The sequence below is a fragment of the Eubalaena glacialis genome, chromosome 1 (genome assembly GCF_028564815.1).
Source record: "Eubalaena glacialis isolate mEubGla1 chromosome 1, mEubGla1.1.hap2.+ XY, whole genome shotgun sequence".
Lineage (NCBI taxonomy): Eukaryota > Metazoa > Chordata > Mammalia > Artiodactyla > Balaenidae > Eubalaena > Eubalaena glacialis.
In genome coordinates, this window is record NC_083716.1 from 50416714 (window position 1) to 50435500 (window position 18787).

The following is an 18787-nucleotide window of genomic DNA, read 5'->3' on the forward strand; positions in this document are numbered from 1 at the left end:
CCGCAATGAAGAGTGGCCCCCACTTGCCACAACTAGAGAAAGCCCTCACACAGAAACGAAGACCCAACACAGCCATAAATAAATAAATAAACAAATACTAAAAAAAAAAAAAAAAAAAAGATAATGAACAGGATACTAAATAGATGATCAGCAAAATGGGGGTACTGTAGATATCCATGCTTTGCTTTTATGACACTCTGGGATTTTCCTACCCATTTATCACCCCCATCTTGTTGCAGAGAATGTATATTCCAAGAGGGACTTATTTTCAGTGGGTTTTTTTCCCTCTAATTAAACAGTACAAGAAAGTTGTTAACCTCCTTGGTCTCACTCTAGTTTTAGAAATATAGCATATATTAGGTGACTGAGATTTTTTTAAATGCTTTGGATAAGCCATGTGAACTTACCCTCCTAAGCACACTTTTCTCTCCCCATCCTAACTCAACTGCCTTCTCGACCAACTTCTTTGGGTTGTGGGGGACCCTTGTCTGCTCCTCATCATCCTTTTCCCAACCCTCAGCTTTCTAATCTTTCATCAAGAGCAACCTTTTACCTGAGTTTTCCGACATAAAATTCTCAAGGTTGTAGCAAACAACAATCTAATTTATAATATGGGTAAGGGAAACAGGTGGTTTTAAGACCTGAGGGTGGCTGATGTGTACTTTATACTGAGTAAATATTTAATAAGTAAATATTTAATAATACATACTGTTTTTGTGCTTCTCTTTTCCCACATAACCATATTTAAATGAAGGCAATAGATTTGCATCTGTTAAGGATTTGCAAAGAGTGTGCTTCATGCTCAGAAAGGAAGTTTTAAGGGAGGCCTTAAAAATATTTTCAGCAAAGATGAACCTTGTGGGAATTTGCTTTAAGGAGACTTTCAAAGGTTCTTACGTGTTTGAAAACATTATCAGTGATTATTCCTGTTAACTTTTTCAGAATAACTTCTCTGTATTTTATTGGCCCTGGTTCGACCTGAGATTAATATACCTTTTTAGAAGGAAATTTATTATTTAACTCACGGGGGAGAAGTAGAGAGATTGATGATAGCAGTTCATTGATGTAGGAGTCAATTTATTTTCTATTCCCTCCTGTCCTCCCATCCTCCACCCCCCTCAGGTCTTCAGATTTAAAATGTTGAGTCCAAATTTCCTGTGACTGATTTTTCCTCTTAGAACTTTCTAAAATTATCATTTAAATAAAGTTGATGGAATCCTGATGCACTGACCTAAATCTTTCGTTTAACTGCAAATATCAGCACCCCCCCCCCAAAAAAAGTGTACCTTATGTTAACCCATTGACTTGTTTTTAAGAGCCAGAATGCAAAAAAAGAAACAGTAGGAGGTAGATGGTCTTTGTTCTTGTCTTTGGGCGGCAGGATACAGGGGTTGGGGGCAGGGCAGCCAGCTAAGGGTTGGAGTCGGTACAGTATTGAAGTCCCCCTCGGCCTTTGGGATCTAAGTTTGTGGTAAATGGTAGTGCTTTTTGAGAAAACACTACTGTTTTAAAATGAGACATCCTCTGCTTTCACTGGAAAAAAATGTTTCTTATTTCTCCTATGCTGAATTGACAACCATCAAAACGGGTAACTTTGAATAAATTCACACTATCTAATATTTTTAGAGTGTGAGTATGTGTCTACATCTGCTGCCACAAGGTAAATGTAGTCTTTGTATATAAATTTAACTCAACCTGGAAGTTCAGTTAGAACACAGGTAGTTTATGTCTTCTACCCTCTAGCCCTTAGCCCTGAGTTATTGCTGTTTTTAATACTTTTTTAGTTAAATATGAATTGTGTTGCTGTTATAAAGGTCTTCTTATTTCATGGGAGCCAAATGCCCTCCCCGAAAATACTAGGGAATGAAGAGCTACGATAATGGTGGAGACCTATAAGCCAGGTTGTCCTTCAGTCTTCTGTCACTTTGTGTGAATCCCTCTAGCTAGTTTGCTTTGGCAGTAAAAACCCCATATGCAGGAAGACAAACACTTACTGCTCACTTAATATGCAAAGGACACTTTTCAGGAATTGGGGCATCAAAAATTGGAGGACAAACACCAGTAGTATGTATCAAACTCCAGATAAACTGACAATGTTTAAATTTCTAAGAAATGACTTAGATTTTATAACTTATACAGTGGGAAGAAACTAGGTTTAGATTGTTGGTGATAATTTAGATTGCTTAGGAAAATTGTTTCTTATCTAATTATGTTAAAGACACTGAGGGCTTTGCCAACAACCAATAATAATTAGGTTGTTATAATGTAAATAATAAAGGAAAAAACCTTTAATATCACTTTAATGAAGCACATTGATTCATAAATGGCCCATAATTGCTCTACCCAACAAACCCCTGTTAAAATACATACATATGACTCAAATGTTCTAATAGTGAAAGTTATAAAATGAAGCAGCTCTACTCCCAGTCCTTTCCTACAAGATAACCGTGAACAGTCTTAAGTCCACAGCTATTATCTAAAACTGACCTAGCTATCCAGATGAATCAGTGTTTTCCCCTTTCCAGAGGCAGAAATTAATGCAGATTGAAGTACTCACTATCAAGACTGAAGTGTTAATGTATGAAATACTACTGATAAAGGCAGGATAGGTTTTATGAAGGGCAAGAGGACAATCTGGGAGAGGGCTGCTCAAGACATTTTTAGTTACCTTTCAAAAGGCAGCTAGCTGTACCTGGGAGAGTCTGCCTTCACAAAAGTCAACTGGCAAAACAAGGGATAGCAATAATAGCATTTATTGAGCTCTTACGTGGTGTACACCAGGCATTTTGCTAAGAGCTTTTCGTGCATCACTGCTTTGATTCCTCAGAACAACCTCATGAATGCACTGTTGACCCAGATTTTCGGATGCAGATACTAAGGCTGAAGAGTGAGGTCTCCCTTCGCAGGGTTACACAGCAGTAAGTAGTAGGGTTGGGTTCAGGCTCCAGCCATCAGATTCCAGCACCCACCTTCTTAGTCATTGTCTGGATTTATTCATGTAAAAAGTTACAAATTGTATCATGGGGTAAGCACTGATTGAGAATCATGTCATGCCATCAACACAATGATTCCTACTACTTTGGATCATTTGAAATTTGTTAATAGCTATTAGAAGACCTAACTTCTTGCTAGAAAATAAATGCGTTCACAGGTGATGTCTTTACCAGTCCCTTTTGTTGTAATTACTTAGGCAATGAAGGAACATTTTAAAGAGAGTTTTCTGTTGAAAGAGGTTTCAAGAGCTTTGGTGTTTAAACAGTTTATATCGGCCAGAAAAACTCATTTCTCCACCAGAGTGTTATTTCATGTATCTTTATGGGTCTTCAGTGCGATAATTTTTTTAGCACTTTGCAATTTGCACTTTGCACTTTGTTTATTCTTTAGAGTTAGTCAAAATTTATTACTACTCAGGTCACAAATTTTTAAATGGCTTTCTTCTGGGTGTCTCTTCCTAAAAACTAAGAAAAGCCTTTGTTTATCATGAATTGCTGTTCTCTTGATTGTTCTTGGAGAAAGTCTGTCAGACCTTCTAATTTTTCTAAATTGCTGCTTGGCTAGAGGAAAATGTGAAAGATGACACAAATGAAAATTATAAAGGTTGATTTTCCTTTCCTGGAACCAGTCAATAAGTGACACAGTTGGAAGCACACTGGGTAATATGTTACTGCAATAGGAGTTCAAGGAAGATGCCCGGGAAAGACCATCTTGATTTGGAAGTAGGGAAGGCTGGTTAGGAGTTCGACTGGGGAAAGGTCATTTCAGATGGAGGTGTCGTAGAGGGGGTGGCATCAGCTCAGGCAGGAGGTGGGACTGTGTGTTGGGGTCATGAGGACAGAATATGTTTGTAAATAGTGAAAAGTAAGGTTTTATGGAATAATAAATATTTATGTGGTCTCTGCCCACTGTTCCTAATACAGAGCTCCTAAAATCCTTGTAATTTCCTGAGTGATAGGCGTTCTGGGAGTATACATTGTTCTGATATTTGGCCTTTGACTCCAGTTGCTGACACAGAGCCCCTGAAACCCTTGTAATTTCCTGAGTTATGGGGGATGGTAGGAGCATCCTACACAGAGTTCCTAAATCCCTTGGAATTTCCTGGGTGATAAGAGCACCTTTTGTTCTAATGAGGCAACTCTTTATGGGCTCCTGGTTAGCTTCAGGATTCCCCTACAGGTAGAATATATGGAATGGGGAGTCAAAGATTTAACTCTCATCTGAGACACTGGTAGGAAAACTGGTATCAGGGAACGAAGTGTTACTAGGAAAGAGGATTGAATTTTGAAAATAAAGGAAATCTGGTGTAAAATGATCCTTAGGAAAAATGGAAATACAGGCATATGTTTTTCTCAATCTTACCCTTGCAAAAAAACAGTGTGGTGCCGGTCCCTACCTTGTCTCCCATATCCCTATAATTCTTCTCGTCCTCTCTTAAAATCCCTCTCAGATATCACCTAGACTTGTAAATAATAGATATGAAACTAGATATCTGAAATTTTGAGCCTTTACCTCTTTGAATCTTTTTATAACAAATTGTTGTCTTTTACTAAGTGTTATCCACTTTATATTCACCAATTTTACTAACATCATTTCCAGGACCTGTTTGGTATGAAGATATGATAAGATAAGCTTAGTGTTATTATCAGAATAAGGAATCTATAAAACAAAAATTAACAATCCCCCTTTTAATTCATATTCTTTCCTCCATCCATCGGGCAGTAAGTTAAATACTTAAACACAAAACAGTTCTATGTTCTATAGATATGTATGTACATAAACGCAGGGAAATGACTTGGAAGGTTATATATACATTTAAGTTGCCAAGAATAGTCACCCCTAAGGACTGGGGTCATAAGTGGTAATCAGGAGACATCAGCTTTTTCTGTATTTGAATTTTGAAAACATGCATATGTATTACATAATTTTGAAATTTTAATGGAAAGAAGAAATATATTTTTCATTTCGTTTTTCCAACAGCAGCTAAACATTTGCTTCCCAGAAAGCTTAGTTTTGTCTTTTCAAAATGCTTAAAATAAAGATTTTGATAATGGGTTAAGACTGTAAAGTGTTTGTTCCCTGCCTTCTTACACGGAACGGTACATGGATACTGTCAAGCAATCCTTAGTTTCTGTACTAAATGCTCCTTCCTGGAGCTGAAGGAATTTTTGTGAGACTTCTAGTATTTTACATGGTCATTACTTGCTGGCGGGTAGGTACTGGTTCCTCACTGCTGCTTTCCCTCCTCTCCTCATTTTTAATTAAGTTATGCTCTTCTATTGCGAGCTAGGGAATATTATTAAGTGAGAAAATAGGTTCTAATGAGTAAATGGCAAGTGTATTAGTGCATGAATTTTAAGAGTTCTAAGTCCTCTTTGCCTTTCTGGGGTTCTGTGCTCGTGGTAGAACTCTTGGTTATTGAGTAAATAGTTTCTGAAAAGAGACAATACAGTTGGAAATTGAATTTCTGGTCAGTAAATCAAACACTGTTAAAAGATCCAGGTTCAAGTAACTTTTAAAATCCCATTTGAATTTCCATGAATGTGTTTAGTTAATGATTCATCATAAAAAACAATGGTGACTTAGTCGCTAGGAGCTTTTTTGTATGTTTTTGGGTTTGAGTCAGCTAGCAAAAGGGAGAAAAATTCAAGCTACTCAGTTGTGGTTTTCACTGCATCTTTTTCAAAGTAATCAGCTGGTGTGTTTTCTTTATCACCATAGCAACTTAGTTTTTGCTTTTGATTTTTTTTTTCCTCCTAGAAAAACTTACTGTACACCAATCTTAGGCTCTTGAGGGTAGTAAGGAAAATATTTGGGAGTTAAAAGGCTGAGAAATGTTTTGTGCTGTGTATAGTTTGCAGAGGTCTGCATTTCATTAATGTTCTTTTGAAACATCTGATTACTAGTTAGCTCAAAATAACTATATATTAAGTTAATTTCTCTGGAGAATCAAAGGTATGATTTCAAAGTTCTATCACCAACCTTTCCTCCAACTTTACCAAGTTTGATAAATAATAAACATTGTCATGGGTGGTGTTTCTTTCCTCTGGTGAACTGAAAGCACAGATTACTCTTTCAGCCGTGGTCCTTGATTTTAGACCCCATTTCTTTTTTTTTTTTTTTTAATTTTTATTTTGTATTGGAGTATAGCTGATTTACAATGTTGTGTTAGTTTCAGGTGTACAGCAAAGTGATTCAGTTATACATATACATATTTCTATTCTTTTTCAGATTCTTTCCCAGATAGGTTATTACAGAGTATTGAGTAGGGTGTAAATGTTAATACCAACCTCCTAATTTATTCCTCCCCACCAGACCCCATTTATAATGACATCAGACCTGTGGTCCACATCTGTATAATCACCCAGTTCCCTTTCTAGTGTACCCAGCCATGGACTCGTGCTTTCCATTGGAAGCATCTACCTCCATTATTACATCTGTCGTTCAAAGATCCAGTTGATCTCTTCCCAAACGGTAGCAATGCTAGTGTCAGCGTAGGCTCTAAGACTTCAGGACACCAAAAAACTATAATATACTGTTCTCCATTTTTGTAATAAAATTTGTTCCTTCTAGTTTCTATCCCTGTGCCGCATCCAATCCCTGTTGGTCTTGCTTACCTTTAGCCTTCTGTGCCACAGAAAAGAGGGAAAGAAAGGCTTGGTTTTATAAAAAGTGAGAATATTCATACTGCAAATAAGGTCCTTCTTGCTTCATTTTGGTTTAAAATGTTTTAAGTTTTTTTGGTTTTCTTTTATGCATGTGGGTATCTGGCTTTATTGAACGACTTTGTCTTCATATTTACTATTCTTGATATACAGTAGGCATTCAAAAATGCTAAGTTTTCCCCTTCTTTCAGAACTTCAAAGTATATGTCACATCATTTTGTCCTTCATGTACACCAATTGTGCTAATATCTCCTAATCCACTGAATTTACAAATTTATTGGAGAATATTTTCTTTTTTGCAGTCATATTCTTAGCATTCATTAGAATGTGGTAAAGAATTTCAGGGGGCAGTATATTTTTAGTAATTATCTTTGGTTTCCAATCCCAGAGGAAGAAGAGTAACTAGCCTTCCCTTGGGTATGGGTAATTCCTGTATTACTGGAGTCTGTACTAGTATATCTGCCAAATTCCACACGTAAAAACATTCACGTGTCACTAATTAGAAAGTTAAAAATGAAAGCATATGTCTTCTTTAGCCCAGGCATCCCCTGCATTCATTTCTAGGTCTCTCACCCTTATCAGTTCCCCAGGGCTTATTCCCCTGACTCCACTACTTTCCTTATAGTGGTCCCTTGCCTCAATTCACTAGAAGTCTTCATTGGTTCCTAGCCTGCAGAAAATGCCTGTGGAGTGAGGTGATTTATGTAACTACTACTCTTCAGTGTCTTGCAGTTGAGCTCTCTAAATGGGTGTGGCTAGGAAAGAAAATTTCACTTTACAAACAGGAATTTCTGGGTGCCATCCAGTGGAAACATGTTTTTCGTTACATGCAGTTTCTGACTCATATCATTCCAGGACTTCTGCAATAAAATAGATTTTGTTTACACTGTTTTGTAGAAGGAGTGGCCTGGTTTCTAATGAGCATTTAAGTCTAGAACATTAGGATTGCTGTCTGATTTATGAATGTTAGTATTTCAAGCTGTTTTTCGTTTCTCACTGAATGCATTAGTTATAAGCACTGGGTAAGGGAAAGTAACTTTTTCCCCACTTAAGAAAGCAAGGAAAATTAATGTAACTTAGTGACTATTTCCATAGACTCTAAAAGCACAATGAAAAAAGTGCTTCAACTGTAATAGGAAAAATGCTGATTCTTAATAGAGCACTATTTTACCACCTCCATGAATTTGTCTTGAGAAGTAATAAAATCAAAGGTTATTGAGCTGTTTGTTTAAAATCCTATCCATTTAGACTTTTTTAAAACTACATTTCTTTGTTATTTGCCACTACTTTGCAATACTTGTAATAGCAGTGAAAATAGTTGAGATTGAAGTATCGACCACATGCAGACACTGTGCCAGCTGCCTCAAACACATTATCCCAAGCAATTCTGGCATGAAGCCTAAGAGCATTGTTTGCACCTCCCCAGGTGAGCAAGTGCAGATGCCCACAGCAGTTGCTATTGGGGTGAGTTCACTTAGTTAGGAAATGCTGGGCACTGCACCCAACCCACATCCCTGGCCTAGCATAGTTTCCACTAAATAATATGCCTAAGTAATGCCTATTCACTAAGTGACAATTTGTATAAACACATTTTAGTATTTAAACAATTTTTTAACTTAACCAAGGAGATAAAAGACCTATACTCTGAAAACTTAAAGACATTATTGAAGGAAATTGAAGATACAAAGAAATGGAAAAATATCCTGTGTTCATAGATAGGAAGAATTCATAATATTAAAATGTCTGTACTACTCAAAGCAATCAACAGGTTTTATGCAATCCCTATCAAAATCTCATAACAGGACTTACCTGGTGGCGCAGTGGTTAAGAATCCGTCTGCCAATGCAGGGGACACGGGTTCAATAAATAAATTAATTAATTTTTAAAAAATAAAATAAATTTCAATAAATAAATAAATGGGTGAATTTCACAAAACAAAACAGATTCATAGATATAGAGAACAATAGTGGTTACCAGGGGGGAGGGGCAAGATAGGGGTAGGGGATTAAGAGGTACAAACTACTGTGTATAAAATAAGCTACAAGGATATATTGTACAGCACAGGGAATATAGCCAATATTTTATAATAACTTTTTGTTTTTTGGCTGCATTGGGTCTTTGTTGCTGTGCACGGGCTTTCTCTAGTTGCGGCGAGTGTGGGCTACCTATTGTTGCGGTGCTCGGGCTTTCTCACTGCGGTGGCTTCTCTTGTTGCAGGGCACGGGCTGTAGGTGTGCAGGCTTCAGTAGTTGTGCAACACGGACTCAGTAGTTGTAGCTCTCAGGCTCTAGAGCGCAGGCTTAGTAGTTGTGGCGCGCAGGCTTAGTAGTTGTGGTGCACAGGCTTAGTTGCTCCGCGGCATGTGGGATCTTCCCGGACCAGGGCTCAAACCCTTGTCCCCTGCATTGGCAGGAGGATTCTTAACCACTGCACCACCAGGGAAGTCCCTGTAATAACTTTAAATGGAGCATAATCTATAAAAGTAGTGAATCACTATGTTGTATACCTGAATACTTCAATTTAAAATTTTTTTAATTAAGCAATTTTTGTTGAAACCAGTGTTTGGTCTTAATTTTTTTTAAAAAAAAAATTTTATTTATTTATTTATTTATTTATTTATTTATTTATTTATTTATGGCTGTGTTGGGTCTTTGTTTCTGTGCGAGGGCTTTCTCTAGTTGTGGCAAGTGGGGGCCACTCTTCATCGCAGTGCGCTGGCCTCTCACTATCGCGGCCTCTCTTGTTGCGGAGCACAGGCTCCAGACGCGCAGGCTCAGCAATTGTGGCTCACGGGCCTAGTTGCTCCGCGGCATGTTGGATCTTCCCAGACCAGGGCTCGAACCCGTGTCCCCTGCATTGACAGGCAGATTCTCAACCACTGCGCCAACAGGGGAGCCCTGGTCTTAATATTACTTACAAATTTTGGATTTTTTTTTTTTCTGGAATAGTTTTTAGGAGCTGGTACGTTTGCTTTTTAGTGCTTTTTATTCCTTCCATGATATGCACAGGCGCTGACTTACATGTATGTCAAAATTTTAACATGGATTCTGTCTTTCTACCTTAAGTTTTAAGAGTCAAGAAATAGTCATATTTATTCCACATGTATTTGAGTGCCTAATGCACGCAAATTTTCTGTGTTAGGCACCAAGAATTAGTAGGCAAAAGAAAGGCTGTCTTCATGGTGCTAATTTGCTGGGGTGGGGGTGGGTAGTGGTGGAAGCTGGAGAGTAAACAAATATAAAGTCAATTTAAAGTAAATAGGGGCTGGAGAGTGGGGATGAGGAAGTGCTATTTTAAATTATTTTAAAAGGGGTGGTCAGGGAGGGCCTCTCAGAATGAAGAAAGTTTTTAATAAAGACCTGAACAAAATGAGGAAGCAAGCTTATAGCAACAGATATCTGCTATATGCCAAAAAAAACCCCAAAACCCTGTCATTTCTCATTCTAAAATTTTAATAAGTTTATTCCACAAATAATCTGAGAACCCATTATATGCAAGATACAGTTTTCTAAGAGCTTGCTTTTCTAAATAATTCATTTTATTTTTCTGATGGGACAAAGAAATATGTTCAGTTTCAGAATTTGCTCTTTATGGTCATATACCGACAGATGAAATTCTCTTGAAATGTGTCGTTTATGTTTAGATAGGTGTTTTCGGAAACATCCAAGAAGCCAGCTTTTTTAAATGACTAAGGGAGTTTTCTCAAACTGCTGGTCCATGAGAATACTGTGTATTTCTATCTGAAAAACTTTTATTCCCAGAATCCTTTAAGAGGTGTCCCTGGGCCCCCATACTTGTGACTCAGTGTCAGGGAGCCCCAAGCAGTGTGCAATCATCAGCCTCACTCAGGCCTTCTTCCTTGGGGTTGAGAAGCAATGGACTAAAAGGATGAGAGGTGGCTTAACCCTGCAAAACTTGGAAGGGTTATTGACTAAGACCCCCAAAACCAAAGTAGTGGGCATACCCGCTTTCTGTGTCCCCTTTACCAAACATCTAGTTTGGTAGAGGATTGGGGGCATTAAGACTCCGAGTTGCCTGTCTGCTTGGCTACCTCCCATCCTTATAGAAGAGTGAAGGGAATTGCTCATTTCCAGGAAGGAGAGATGACTTTGTCAAGCTTCTCATTTCTTGGTTGAAAGAGGCTGGCAGTTGGTGAAGGGAGTTACAGGTAAGGATCTCTTGGTTATACCCCATTGAAGCCAAAACCTCTATTTAGACATCTGATATTCAAGTTGAAACTGTCAAGCCTGTTAACTATCCATTTGCCTATAGCAAGATTCTTGAACGCTCTGCTACCAAGTCACCTAAAGCAAAAAGTAAAAGAAAGAAAAGCCTCCATGGAGTTACTTGCCTCCCTGAAAGTGTAAAAAACATTCATTTGAAGGTAATTTTTGTCTGTGAAATCATATTTACTGTTATTTCCCACTGGGTTATAAGTCCCTGAAGGACAGGGCTATCTTATCTCGAAATCCCCGGAAACCCTACTTGATGCTACGCATACCAGAAAGCGAACACTGAACTTCACCAATTTTATTCTCTTAAATATGAAAATACTTGAATCAAATTCAGTGTTCATTCTGTCGCTCTTTCTGGGTATCTAATTAGCAGCTTTTTTCCTACTGACTTTTTTTTTTTTCTTTCTGGCCAAGCTACGCAGCATGTGGGATCTTAGTTCCCCAACCAGGGATCGAACCCGAGCCCCCCTGCAGCGGAAGCATGGAATCTTAAGCACTGGACCACCAGAGAAGTCCCCCTATTGACTCTTTAGTCATAAGCTACTTTAGGTGTTCTTGAAAATAACCATAAAAAGTGTGGACATTTTCAATTTCTAGCATTATTTTTTCAACCTGCCAGAAGGATGTTCTAAATACATCCCCTTCTTTCTCACCCCCCTCTTTTTTTTAAACCGCCAGGTATCCGTTACAGCACTGATGTGAGTGTAGATGAAGTAAAAGCTCTGGCTTCTCTGATGACATATAAGTGTGCAGTGGTTGGTAAGTGGTCTCCTTTGCTGCTACCTAATAAGAACTCTTTGGGGAAATATGTTTGCATACAAGGTTGTTAGAGAAATATACCTCATCAGAAGTGGGGTTTTTTTGTTTTTGTTTTTAGGTTGCACAGTTTGACTTATATCATTTTTCAATTAGTCTTAATTAAGATTTAGTCTTTTTTTTTTAATGGGGAACTTTATAGGAACTAATTGAATTTTCCTTAAGTGTAGATCTTTGTTTAAATCCCTCTCTATACTCTGTAAATAAGACCAAATCATAGTAAAAGGAAAATAAATATGCCATTACATTTTAGAAATAGTAAAGCACACTGATTAAATATGCATTGTAATTTGCCTAGTCTAGTTTCTGTTCACTAGAATTTTAAGGTACAACATTTTAGAAGAGATTGTGGGTTTATTTATTGAATTTTCTGAAACTAAAGCTAAAAGTATCATACTTTTATAACATTACACAGTGCTTTCTGCCTTTTTAATTCTTTTAGCCTTTATATGGAATAACTTTCAGCCTTCTCTTTCAGATGTGCCATTTGGGGGTGCCAAAGCTGGTGTTAAGATCAATCCCAAGAACTATACCGTAAGTATCAAAGTGACATTAGTGCACATGGTGCATTTACAAAGGACTTGAAATTACTGGACTTCCGTGTATCCCCTATACCAGTGAGATTAATGGTTCCTGTTGCTTTTATAAATTTCTTTATTTCTTTATTTATTTTTGGCTGCGTTGGGTCTTTGTTGCTGCGCGTGGGCTTCCTCTAGTTGTGGTGAGCAGGGGCTACTCTTCGTTGCGGTGCACGGGCTTCTCATTGCGGTGGCTTCTCTTGTTGCAGAGCACAGGCTCTAGGTGCGCGGGCTTCAGTAGTTGTGGCTCGTGGGCTCTAGAGCGCAGGCTCAGTAGTTGTGGCGCACGGTCTTAGTTGCTCCGCGGCACGTGGGATCTTCCTGGACCAGGTCTCAAACCCATGTCCCCTGCATTGGCAGGTGGATTCTTAACCACTGCGCCACCAGGGAAGTCGTCCTGTTGCTTTTAAAAGTAATGGAAAAACAGGCAGATAATTAACTCATTGAGTGTTTTGCCATATGAAAGGTCACCTACTTACATCAGTGTCCTTTTTCATTTTCTTACTTGGTTAAAAGGTAATTAGTATAATTAGTATACCTTCATATTCTTAAGCATTTATATTCATGCGTGTTATATACGACTATAATATAAATATAACTGTGCTCTGAGATTTTTATGTTGGGATCCCAAGGTTCTAGTGACATCTTAACTAGTTTGGTAAAAATTTTATTATTTATCCTTTCAATTCCAAGTTAATTTAAGCTGCTAATTAACCTCTGTATTAAGTTAAATAAATTATGTGAATAAATACCTGTATACGAACAATATATATGATTTTATTTTTTAAATTTGCGATTTAAATGAAAATACACCATAAGGATTGCTCATAAGATCCTATATTAATACAAGGAGAACAGGTTTGAGCCTTAGTGCTACTACCTGTTCCTTATGTAACCTAATTTCTGGTCTCTCAGAAATTTAAAATTTAATTTCCGTTTAAAATGGAAATACCTACTTTATGAATTGTTCTGAAGATTACACAAGAAGATATATGAAAATGTCCTATAAGTAGAAAATAGGATGCAACTATTATCTCCACAAGTGGTTTTTCTATCAAAAATTATTTTTTCATTATTGTTTGTGTTTCACCTTTTTCCTTTATAGGATAATGAATTGGAAAAGATCACAAGGAGGTTCACCATGGAGCTGGCAAAGAAGGGCTTTATTGGTATGTGTATTGCCATGTAGATTTCCACAGAGTGGGAACATCTAAAAAGTAATTGTCTTAATTTAAACTCCTGCTTTTGTCTATACATGCATGGAGAGACTTGTCCTCTTACTTTGAGAAATTGGGTTCTGTGTTAAACATGGTGAACATACCTGGGCCTGTTCATGACACCTCTCTAATAGAAAAGTTCAGGTTCTCAGTATACAGTGTGGATACCAGGAGAGGTCACTTCCACCTCTTCTCCTTGTACAGACATAATAAAGGTTTTTGATCAGTGAAACAGCATTGAACAACGAGCACGATCACAATTGTGACATCCAAAAAGATTTTAGGAACTAAATAATGCCTGCATTATAAACAATTTTTAATATGCAAAAAGCAGTTTTGCAATAGTAATCCTGTTGCGAAAGCAGTGAGAAAACTGATGCTGTTTGGAATTGGAGGCTTAAGCAGGCCTTTCGCTTCAAAGCAGTGGGCACAGGCTGGGAGGTGTGGAGGCTCATGCTGATTGATGACTCCCTGTGCCATCACTGGCTGATTTTAAGGATTTCTGGGGCTCCTAATGTTTGTTACTCGGACTAAATTTCTGAGGGTACTGATCTTCATTTTCTTGATTTTCTATCGCACTATTATCCATGTCATACGTTATTTTGTGTATGAGATGTGAATATTCTTTTCTGTAATATATAGTTATTATTTAATCTTTAAATTTCAAGCAAATTGTCTTTCTATTTATTTTCTTGTCCTAGAAAGATTCTGATTTGCTTTAAAAAAAAAAATCATTTAATAGAATTTTGCCCCTTTAACAATAGTTAAAACTAAGAAGACTGACTAAAATAGGAAAGAAAATCTACTTTTTCTGTTTTCCTGTCCCTCTTGTTTTCCTTCCCCAGTATTCTTCTCACTGTTGACAAGTTCCTGTGAACTTAATATATCCTTATTTTGAAATCTGCCCCTTTTAAGTAACACTAGAACTTTACTAGATTTGTCCTGTCTTTTATAATTTAAAAGGCATTTGGATTCTTGGCATGCATCCTCCCTGGCACTGCTGTGAGCTTTACTTACACAGTCATTGTACAGGGGTAGCACTAGTTAATGAGATAACTACCTCCTTCACAGAAATATCTACTAATTCTGATAGCCTTCATAATTTTTTATATCATAACTTAGCTTAAACTCTTAGCTTAAATATCAAACGTACTTAATAGTCTTGAGTGGTTTCAGACTTTATTCAGTTGTATTTATTGTCTATATATAGAGGATATCCAGCTTAATTTTCTCTATATTGACAAGAACCCTGTAATTGCAAAGGTTAAAAAGTGATTCATTGAAACACTGAAAGCTTAAATATTAGCAATTTGACTTCTTTGCTTATGTGCAAAAGCCACCATGCAGCTAAACTGACATCTGGGCCCAGAAAGCTTTGTAGCATAAGAGGGATGCAGTTGGCATTCTTTCCCTCTCTAGGGCACAGAACTACTCCTGAGCAAACCTTTGGAACTGATGTCATTTCGGTTATTTTCTGACTTCCCTTTCCACAGAGTTTCAGATTATGAGTTAGACCTGAATCTGGGTCCTAGCTCTGTCACTTCATATGAGTTTAAGGTCAGCTTTTCAATTTCTGCAAAAAGAGTCAGCTCTGGTTTTGATAGGGGTTGCTTTGAATCTGTAGACCTATTTGTAGAGTGTTGCCATCTTAACCTTTTTTTTTTTTGAATTTTGCTTTATTTTTTATACAGTAGGCTCTTATTAGTTATCTATTTTATACATATTAGTGTATATATAGTGTATATTTTATACATCAGTGTATACATGTCAATCCCAATCTCCCAGTTCATCCCACCACCACCACCACCACCCCCCCACTTTTCCCCCCAACAATGCCACTTTTCATCCAACGGAGAACATTCATACCTTATTCTGTTTTCCACTTTAAACTAGTCCATGAACACTGAATGTCTTTCCATTTGTTTTTGTTTTAAAACGTACGTTTTATTTTATTTATTTATTTATTTGTTTGGGGGTTTTTTTTAATTTTTTTTATTTTTTTATTTTTGGCTGTGTTGGCTCTTCCTTGCTGGGTGCATGCTTTCTCTAGTTGCGGCGAGCGGGGGCTACTCTTCGTTGCGGTGCGCGGGCTTCAGTAGTTGGGGCTTGTGTGTACAGGTCTCACACTACTTCTGTTAAGTTTATTCATAAGTATTTTATTCTTTCTGATACTGTTCTAAGAGATATTAGTCTGCCGTATTCTTTTCTTAAGAAGTCTTTGATACCAAGATAATACTAGCCTCATAGAATGAGTTGAGAAGTGGTCCTTCCTCTTTTTCTTTCTTTCTTCTTTCTTAGTTTGTGCAAGGGTGTTAATTCTGTTATGTGAGTTTAGATACCACCTTTGTAAACTGTGAAGTTCCCTTTTCATCCGCTATATCTCTATGCACCAAAATTACCCTCTTAGCTTTACCCCTACATTCATGTTCTGTGAAAACAGTTGCTTTTTTCAGCCAATTTTTTATCTTATTTATACTGTTATGGGATTGAGTGATGGCATTTTAACTTTCCTAAGGGTAGTTACCTGTTTTTAAAAGGATGGACTTTCATGCCTGTAGGTATTTGAGAATTTACCTGTAATCCAGGAATTGCTTATAATCTGTGCATCCCTATACATTGATTTTGTATGGAGTAGAAAACTCACAAGCCTAATAATATTTTGTGATTTTGTTTTGGGTAGGGGGAGCTATCTGACTTCAGCATATCTAGACTAATAATTGTTTTTGAAAGACAATTTATCATTATACATTTTTGATTTACAGAGTACATACCTCAAACTTGCCCTTCTCCAAATAAAATTGTTATTTGAGGCAACAAGCTTATTTAACACTTGATATTGCTGAAAACAAGCATAATACTTTTGTAGATACCTCTAAAGAGATGTGGGAGCAATTTGTCATTTATACTTTAGGAGAAAAGCAATATGATTAAATATACTTGTATTACCCTCCAGTGGAGGTATGTCACTTTAAAGGAATGGGAATTGTGAGCCAATGGAACAGTGGAGCCCTTTTGTCAGAGGATGAGGCTAGGATATGGCATTAACTGTTCCCAGCAGGAAAGCTGTATGGGGTGAGGGTGGGTTGGGGGAAGTTAGACTTCTTGATATTTGTAAGATGCCTAAGGAAAAGAGTACCAGGACATAGGAGAGTTACAGGTTGGGTACGGAAGGGGGAGCAAGAGTGTAAAAAACAAAACTTTGACCATTTCAAAGTTGTCTTACACCAATCCTGTATCATTACATCACAACTTGTATAAAGAAGTATATATGTAGGGCCTGGGCCCCTAAAATGTAGAAGAATGTTAGAATGGACCTTATTCTGTTGATTAAAAGTAATAATTATAGGAAGAACTCAAGTATAGCTCTTAGAAAGAACTTAATTTGGGAGACAATAGTTTAATCATTTAAAAGTTGTGTTTTTCTTTTTATAAAGATAACGAGTTTGTATTTTACAATTAAAACAATATAGAAAGTTATAAACAATGCTGAAATCTAAACATAGTGAAAAAGTTTGTGCATATTTTCTAAACCTCTGCATACATATATACACATGGAAATATGTATAGTTATTATACATCGGTATATATAAAGAGAATTTTATACGAATGGGAACTTATAGATGCTATATGAAACCTGCTTTTTTTCCCCACATGTATGTTTTGGTGATGATTCCAAGTCATTTACATGGATGTACATCATTCTTTGTAATGGCTGCATAGTATTTCTTTGTATAGATGACCCATTAAATAATTAGGTTGTTTTGTATTGTATTCTTACTGTTTTGATGGGTATATTTCTATGTATTCCTGCCTTTACAGATTTGAGTGGGCATCATTTAATACATTTCCATCTGAGATCTCACTGGACATCAGCATTAGTGCTGTCATTGGCACTTGTTGCTGCCTGTGGGCTAGCTTCTTGTTATCCTCAAACTTTTTATTTGCTGATCTGAGGAACTGAGAGTCAAGGCCTAAAACTTTCTGTACAGAGTAAGCTTTGAATAATAGGTCAAAGCAGCATTATGTCATGGATAAAGGTATTATGGGGCTTAACATAATACTTCAGCAGTGTGTCTTTTCCCTTTTTCTACTTGGTGAGGAGGGCTTACACCCCCAGTAAGCAAGTATGTCACTGTGCTGTCTCATACACATAAACTTTCTAACCATAACAGCCCTCCTTATGGTACTGTTATCTCTAAGTACAGTTTAAGGAACTGAGGTCAAGAGAGGCTAAACTGGTTTGCCTATGCTTGCAACATTCAGAAATCTGTTGAGTGGCTTATCAGTTGTGCATAGCTAATTTCACATAGCAAGTGAACACCAGTGGGAGAAGTTATCATGTAACACTGTGTATCTGTAAATTTTGTAATGAAACATTTAATAAGTATTTCTATGACTTGAATTAGTAACCGAGATGAAATCTAAAGATTTCTAGCCATGGTAGCTTTGTTATTATAGAGAACTGCAAGGATCTATGTGTTTGAGATGCATTTATCTTAAAAACTGGTGTGATGCCCTTTCCCTATGCCCCCAGGTCCTGGCATTGATGTGCCTGCCCCAGACATGAGCACAGGCGAGCGGGAGATGTCCTGGATTGCTGACACCTATGCTAGCACCATAGGGCACTATGTGAGTACCCACCAAAAGCTCTGAGGGCTTCATTTGCTATCTACCAGAAATAACAGTTCAAATGATGATATGTATAAGGGGAGAATTCACTGGGTTTTTCTCCTCTCCTTTAATCATATCGTGATTTTATATATTACTTTTGTCTATCTTATATCATAAATGCAGTGAACTTGGATTGAGCTTTTACTCATATGCAACCCTATCCTGACCGCTGGGATGGGCCCTCAAAGATCACCTCCCAGGGCAGGATACATTACAAGACAGTAAAAGGGAAATAAGGAAGCATTCAATTAGGGCTTTTCCCTCAAAGGAACTAAGACACATTAAGCAGATAAGGTATGGAGATAGTGTAATAGCAGGGTGGAGAGTTTCTAAAAGCAGGCTTCCTGGAAGAGGTATTTGGTCAGGGCTGGACATTGAAAATGGATAGAATTTAAACATGAAGATTTGGAGGATAGGAGGGGAAACTGTAGAGCTCAGATTGTCTGAAGATAAGGCACATTTAGAAAGGTAGTAAGAGAATGATGAAGTAAGTAAAAGAGTAGAAAAATAATCAAGTCCCAGTGTTTTTATTTTACTTGCTAGTAAGCGGGGAGCCTTTGATGCTGACCCTTCCTTAGGGGAGAGGGGCCAGCAACAGTGTTAGGCTGGAG

The 18787-nt window shown here is 37.4% G+C and overlaps 1 protein-coding gene across 1 annotated transcript in view; it reads left to right on the plus strand.

The window, feature by feature from the left end:
- Positions 1-18787, plus strand: part of GLUD1 (glutamate dehydrogenase 1) — a 38518-nt gene that overhangs the window by 2975 nt on the left and 16756 nt on the right. Inside the window, exons 2-5 of the mRNA XM_061179723.1 lie at positions 11573-11653; positions 12189-12244; positions 13394-13457; positions 18040-18134. Coding sequence (XP_061035706.1) covers positions 11573-11653; positions 12189-12244; positions 13394-13457; positions 18040-18134 — 296 coding nt within the window. The remainder of the gene's footprint in view (positions 1-11572; positions 11654-12188; positions 12245-13393; positions 13458-18039; positions 18135-18787) is intronic.